The sequence below is a fragment of the Anoplophora glabripennis genome, unplaced genomic scaffold (genome assembly GCF_000390285.2).
Source record: "Anoplophora glabripennis isolate ALB-LARVAE unplaced genomic scaffold, Agla_2.0 scaffold1014, whole genome shotgun sequence".
NCBI lineage: Eukaryota > Metazoa > Arthropoda > Insecta > Coleoptera > Cerambycidae > Anoplophora > Anoplophora glabripennis.
The window spans coordinates 54502-62422 of record NW_019417390.1 but is presented as its reverse complement, the minus strand read 5'-3'; the positions used below and the strand labels follow the sequence as shown (position 1 = coordinate 62422).

At 32.4% G+C, this 7921-nt stretch overlaps 1 protein-coding gene across 1 annotated transcript in view; it reads left to right on the top strand.

The window, feature by feature from the left end:
- Positions 1-3090, top strand: part of LOC108914081 (DNA mismatch repair protein Msh2) — a 30537-nt gene extending 27447 nt beyond the window's left edge. The window contains exons 7-9 of the mRNA XM_018719785.1: positions 1920-2142; positions 2198-2290; positions 2861-3090. Of these exons, the coding sequence (XP_018575301.1) occupies positions 1920-2142; positions 2198-2290; positions 2861-3016 (472 nt within the window). The 3' untranslated portion in view covers positions 3017-3090. The remainder of the gene's footprint in view (positions 1-1919; positions 2143-2197; positions 2291-2860) is intronic.
- Positions 3091-7921: the final 4831 nt, after the last annotated feature.

Below are 7921 nucleotides of genomic sequence, written 5' to 3'. Positions count from 1 at the left end.
TATTCCTGATTTAAACCATCTGCAGGCTCGACTTATAGACAAGATTCGTGAAATTAACAATACCCCGAGCATCTTAGAAAATGTCTTTAATTCTTTGAGGAACAGGTGTGAAAAGTGCTTGGAACAAGGAGGGGGACACTTTCAGCAGCTGCTTTAATTTATTGTTATAACAAGGAGGGGGACACTTTCCGCAGCTCCTTTAATTGTTTGTTATTGTTATCACGATTATTCTTTAAAATAAAGTTATATAGTCATTAACGTTATTGAAACTGACAGCTGCTATACAGCTCGTTGAGAAATGAGGTTAAGTTGGTCGCTATAAGCTACTCCCTACGTCCAATGTGTCAGAGCCAACTTCGACCACGTTTTTATTTGAACGCTCGTTATTTATTATCTACTTTAATTAATACGTGGGCACTTAGAAATGTTCAGAGAATGATTTCCAGACACTTACCGTACGTCGCTCATGTAGAACGTAATCCAGTGGTTGGTTGTATAGGGTGACACTTAAGTTGGAAGAACAAGAAAACACCAAAACTTTCCAGGAAGGGTTTTAATAATAATAAAAATAAAACAAACAAAACAACGGTAACACAACAGACTTGAACAAACATTATTGATTCATTTACACGCGACAGCATACCTAGATTCAGAGAATGCGAGATCCATAGCAAAATTTGGAATGACTTTATCCATTATTAAATTACCCTGAGACTCTAAAATTAAGTAGAACCCAAGTGTGGAACCCAAGGAAAAACTGCCTTCGGAGATCTCTTCTGAATTCAATACCACGCCCACGCTTCAACACGCTCATTTCTGGGGTACAGAAGATTCGGTTCTTATCTTATCTTACTGGCGGGATTCCTGAATATCGGGGCGCTTTGGCATAACTATACCATGTTAATAGTTATCTAATTGACTGAATTTACAATTGAATAAATAATTTTGTGACTAAACTGAACGTACTCTACACCTTCCTTTCGTGACTCCGTATAGCAACACGGGACGGATTAGTCAATCTCATTTAATCTATAATAACTTGGAAAATTCGCCTAAAAAACAGCTATTTGATCCATTATTATTTTCCTCACAACATTCTAACAACTTATTTAAATATCTTGGAATTCCTAAGTCTTTTCGAATGCATTTCGCGCGTTATTAGAGATATCGATTTTCCCTTGATACCAGATGTTCAACACATGGCCCCGACGGTCTAAGTCAACTTTGTCAAAAACATTGCTAAATTTCATGAGGCCTTCTTCGAAGGACGGCTTTGCAAATTTATTACTACCGGTGACGAAAGACACTAGTCTCTCGACGACTTTATGGCGACGCTAAACTTACTTGAAAACCCTTAACTTTTCAATAGTTATTGTTGACTGACATATTTTACTGTCTTAGTTGGACCATCCGTTCCGAGAACTGACAAATAAACTACCCCGCGTCCCGGCTTTTGTTAAAATATCATATCAGGTGGATCGACATTATGTAGTCATTGAAAAATTGACATACACAAATTAGACATTGCTTTAAACAGTAGTAATAAATACTACTTTTTATTAAAAACTTGAAATAATTTAAAAAACATTTAAAATCTATCAGATTAATAAGTACTTTTATTTATTGTCTACATTTTATAAAAGAACAAAAATTAAAATTAAGTAAGTAAATTAGTTTTACTTATGTTTGGTAATATATGGACATCCTCATACCAATGTTAGTTAATGTTTAAATAAAAATAATAATTTATTTTAGATTAGTAGTCCTAAAATACTGATTCCCACTTAAAGTTACATTCTATATTCTTTTGAAAACACTATAAATACTCGTGATTACTATTGTGAATTAAATGTTTTTTGTAGCAAATTGTGAACTTTACAGCATTTAACATTGTAACTTTGTACTACTCTTTATTTTAGACATTTAGCGACGGAAATCAAGTGCTTTTCTCTTTTCGCTACCCATTACCATGAAATAAGCCGTCTGGCAGAACTTAATTCATGTGTGAGCAATCTGCATGTCACAGCCGTCACAACTAGTAATACAATAACGCCGCTATATCAAATTCGAGAAGGAGAGTGTGACAAAAGCTATGGAATACACTGCGCTCGTATGGTCGGTTTTCCGGAGGACGTTATAAAAGTAGTAAAATTCAGCGATTTTAGTTATGTTAAATGAAATATTATAATTTTTTTAGGACGCCATAGAATATCAAAAGGAACTAGAACACTATAGCGGCATGAAGTTCGTGACTAATTTTGAACAGTCTTTAAAGAGGAAGGTGATGGGGGTAAGTACTTATCAGTTGCAGTTGAAATGCATTGTATGCAGAAATTGTTAATTAGATTAATTGGCTTTCATTTATTTGTTCTTTTCAAAATTGCATTGTAACATGTTTCATCATTCATCAGTCACGCTTCATCAATTTGTTGTTCTTGCATAAATCATGAATTTCATTATTCGTTAAAAGCTTTGAGTATAAGGAAATAGGGTTATTCCAAACACTTGTCGTTGTCGAAAGGTTAGATGAGTTTAGACTGGTGACATTCAGAAGGCCATGGACTTACGTATCAAAATGCGAGTAATATTTATTCCTTGTTTTTGTTATTCTACATCCTAGCTAATAAATTTGCCTTTGCTGACGGCACATGTAAAAGTCATCTAAACTTTTGGGCAATGAGGAACAAATATAAACTACTTTTCTGTGAGCGTTAGGAATAACAACTTTTTTCATTCTACATAGGTTTTCATTCCGCTAAACTGAAAAGATGACAGGGTATTTTAAATAAAAAAGTAATTTTTTTGACATTAAACTAATTTATTATTTTTTAATATTTATTTGTATTATATTTATTGACAGGAAGGAGATGCAATCATAAAAAATACTCTAAAAAAATTAAAATCTATGGATATTAACAACTTGAGTGACAGTGACTTATGTGAAGTTCTCGATGGTATGAAAAATGAGTTGGGATCTACTGAAAATTTATTTATTAAAGGTTTACTTTCTGATTAAATAATTGTAAGGTGTATCAGATATAGTTGTAATTTAATTTTTTTTGTTTTCGTTTTTTTTTTATTTTTTTTTAATAAATGGTTAACAGTTTTATTGTTTTTTGGCGTTATTTCCACCTGATCTTCCTTTTGGTAATTTTTCGGTGACATCTAAAACAAAGGAAAATTGTAAAGGATACTATTTTTAGAAGCTTAGACAACTTACTTTTTGGTACTTCCTTAATTCCTAAAAGTGAATAATGCTTCTTTGTGACTATAGGTTCCACAACTTCTGTTAAATCAGATCCTGGTAACTCAGAGGTCCCAGACTCAGGTGTACTATTTTCTGAAATGAACAATGAATTTATTATAGCTGTTTTACATTGACAATTTATTGATCAATTAATTCATTAAGTCGCTTCATCAAGAAATTGGAGAAGTGTAATGCACCAAATCTGCTGTCAAATAACTTCATGAATTTATTCATCAAGTTCTTGACGAATTAGAGCATGTTCTAATTTTCGTCAATTTCTTCGTGAAGTTCAGAAGTACCAATCCAACAGATTTCCAGCCTCAGATCAGTGATGAGGTTATGTTATTGGAATATGTAAATAATTGTGTGGCGTAGTAGGTACTAGTTTTGCATTGTTTTTACTGATTTGTTACTTATAAAAACTAATATTTATAACATGTGTCAGAACGATATACCGCTGTTGTATCACTACAATTATGAGTGGAAAAGTGACATTTTTGAAATTTATTTGCTTCTTTGATTCATTGGTAGAACTGATTCATACGTCAAAAAACTTGACAAAGTCTGTAGCAGTGTAAAACCACACTGTTTACCAATAAGTACGTGAATTAATTGATGACGAACTTCTTCAATTTATGCATGAATAAATTGTCAATGTAAAACAGCTATTAGAAACGGCTAGTAAACTAATATAGGCTAATCAATAGAGGTTTTGTTTGTGGCAAAAATACTAGTAGCAAATGGACTGTGTTATCATATAAAAGACAGTCTGCAGATACATGCTTATATGTTTCCTACTCCAATTTAAGTACCATTAATTAATTTTTTATAAACATTTTTATGCAAAAAATGCATTTTTGTTTGTTTTTTTGCTTATAAAACCTAAACTAACGAAGCAATCTGAAAGACAATTTGTAGAGAATCGAAATACGAATAAAACGATAGGTCGATCGATCGGATCGGATAATTAGAAACGAAGAAAACCCGGAAAAATCTGAAAATTCAGCGTTTTTTTAAAAATTCATTACTCCGTCATTTTTTAAATTGTAGATCTGACCCATAGACCTAGTAAACTATGGACTGGCCCTAGAAAGAGAGGTCAATCGCGCTGATGTGTGCAAGGCAGATGAAGCTAGTTGAGGCAAATACCGGTAAAACAAATGATGGTACACGGGTATACTGGTACAAAATGCCGTAAACAAACTTTGAAGTAAATGTCGTGTATTGACATTATTTATTGATTTCTTGAATTTTTGTGTGATTTAGTTAGTGTATGTGAAAGATTTGTAAAAACTAGATATGGTGCAATCGTGTTCTGCGATAAATTACGTAAAGAGACGTTTAAGTGGAGAGAAAAGTTTATTTTTTATGTGTGGGAGAGGTTTTGTTGTTGTCCCTATTTTTTATTTTTTTCGTGTTTTTGTGAACACTGTGCCCGTGTAGTTTTGTCTGCTGTTATTTTTTTTTAGTATATTTTTTTTCCCCTCTTCTCAATATAATGTGTCTTTTTCGTGTCCATTTTTTGGCTTTTTATGTGTTACTCTTCAAATTATTTTTTAACATCAAACCGAATATAACGAAAAAGTTTTAACTGAAATGTGCTTAGCAAAAATTTTCTTCAAATAATATGTTCTGCAAGGCAAGAAAATGTTGAATATCTGAAACAACTACGTCAGAAGAGCTTGCAGTAATTTTAACCGATCGAGTTAACGATATGAGGAAAATAAATGGAGAACTACATAAATAAGGCATTATAAAAACCATTTGGAATATTATAGCTAAAACAATTCAAATATTGTACTGTTACATTAGGCCAGTAATAATAATAAACACTTACATACCTATACTACTGGAAAAAATGAATTTTTCTTATTTTTTGGTCTCTATATTATTTTTATAACGTCTTTGAATACGGCCCAACAGAAAAAAGAGTAAGGAATCGAGTATAGCTAGCTGAATGGTTGAATTAAATGTAGCGCGCTGCAGTCGAAGTTCTGTGAACGAAGCTTAAGCCCTTACTAGCTCCATCTCTTTCGCACACGTCTGAGCGATTGCCGTTTATATAGGCGAAATGACAGTTGGGCGAGTCCAGTAGTTTATAAGGTCTATGATCTGACCCTGTGCACAAAAGTGGTGAATTACAGGTCTGTTTCAACAAGAGTCAGGGATTGGTTTCAAACCGTCAGAAATGTGCATCCAACTAATTCTTGCGATATATTCACTGAAGACACATTTAGAATTTAGCTGGCCAAACATTTCGAACGGTTGGGAACCAATCCCTGACTCTTGTTGGAACAGACCTACATGTACTTTAACTGCACAAGCAGGCGCTGTCGGATCATTAGTTTTGGCACAATTGCAATTTGAATTTTTTGGTGCACTTTTTTGCAAAGTTTCTGGATGCGTTGGAGGTGCTCCGATTTTAATTTTTCTGTCGGATTTTAAAAGTAGAGGTATAACACTACAAAACGTATAATCTACGTTTCCTATAAAATGATGAGAAATATGTGAAAAATTCCTCCAAACATGCTGAAAACGGTCGAGCGCGCGTACGCGGTCGAGTAGTGGGGGAAGGTCGTGGGATGAGGGGCAATGGATATATAGGTATACAATTTTAAATATTGTTAGTTATACAGGGTGTTGTAAATAACTGCGAAATATTTTAGGGGGGTGGTTGCCGAAGTTATTTTGTGAAAAAAAGTTCGTAGAAACGTAGGTTGAAATATGCCATTCGAGATACAGTGTTTAAATTTTAATTTTTTATCTACTTTTATCAATTATTTCAAAGAGTTTTAAAGATGATGACTCGAATTTTGATAGTTGTATTTATATTAGAAATATTGACAGTAACCTACTAGATAATGTATCAATAGAAATTAAAAATACACAGCTTGCAATAAAATGTTTTATTTTTTCCTCAAAAACGGTGCATCCTACGAAAAAAATTGAAGAGACCAATTTCATTCAGAATTGATGGCGGATTTCCAAAATAATATCAAAACAGGAAAAAGTCGGTAGCGTAGCATTTTTTGTTAAAAAAAGGTTGTGGCATTCTCGCACGAACGCCATTGGCGCAAGTAGAAATATTCGGATCACCCCAAAAAAATGCACATTTATTCCTCCAAAGAGTTTTTAAAATTTCAAGTGAATATCTTTAAAACTCTGAAATATTTAATAAAAATAAATAAAAAATTAAAATTTAAACACTGTATCTCGGAAACGAAGCATATTTCGACCTACGTTTATAAAATAACTTCGGTAACCACTCCCTAAATTATTTCTCACTTATTTACCCTGTAGATTAATATTATTGTAGGTGGTAATACATAATAAATAATACCAATACACGGAATCACAATGACGTGGAACCTGTGGACATTCCTTGTTTTGTGCCTTCCTTTTTTTGACATTTACGCTAAATCTTGACATCAAACGTGAATTTAAAAATTTTCTTACAAAATGTACTTTTCTGTTCCAAAGGATACATATTTAAGTGTCCTTGTTAAGGAAATTTTATTACATTTTGTATTCAGTGTGTCCCGGTACTTGATACAAAAAAGTCGAGTACAAATAGATGGGGTCAAAATAATATCAGTTCTTCATATAAATTTTTTTCATACGGGCCTTTGCTAACAAGTTACGGGCCCTCAAAGGTGAAAATTAAAAAGTTATTTTTATTTACAGCCTCTAAAGTATTAACGTCAGCATGATACAAATTTGAAGATCGATAACATGCATACAGCTTGTTTTTGATGTAAGTGAAACTTCATTATGCCCTGAACGCCAGGGACGGACTATGACCAATGGTTAACAACTCAGAATTTTTGCATAGATGATGATCGCAATCTGCCTGCATAAAAAATAAGTTCCTTGAAGAATTTACCAACGATAATACCCTCTTGGTTCAACTCGGTAAAATTAACAGTTTAGGAAATATTTGTGATTTTATGTCACAGTGCACATTGAGCGGCGCCTCCACCATTTTTTGTTTTTAAAATTTTGAATTAGACATAATTACTATGTTAGGACCGTAAATATTTTTAAAATAAGACCCTGGAAAATCTTATGTCTGCTAATGTAATTTTCACTAACAAAAATGCCAGACAGTTTTAAATAGCCGAAAGGGTGGTTCTTAGGGGTGAACTTGCAAGAAGAAAAAAAAAATTCATCGATTACTTTTTGTCTGGCAATCGAAAGAATGACAATTTTTGTTATGAAAATGATAAAAATAAATTACCAGACGGTTTCCATTGTTCGGAGTCGAGTATCTGCGGAAAATTATGTGAAAATTTTAACATTTTTCACTGATCTTAATGTACAAAAAAAGAGGGTCATTGTGTTTGCGAAATGCGCGTATAAACACAACATACAAATGCCAGACAACTTGAGCTATTCGAAAATATATAAATTAAATTAATTAATTAAAAAGTTACAAAAAAATTAATAAAAACTTGTTATTCTTTTTTTTTTCTAATTTAAACGATTTATTTTTGTCTGGCATTTTGCATTACTATTGAAAATACATATTTATACTTCAGGTTAAAACGCCAGACAAGTTGGGTTGTTCGAAAATTAAAAAAAAATTAATTAAATTCAATTAAATAGTTGCAAAAAAAATAATGAAAACTTCATTGTCTTTTTTTTGTCTGGCAATTCGTTTTTTAATAAAAAATA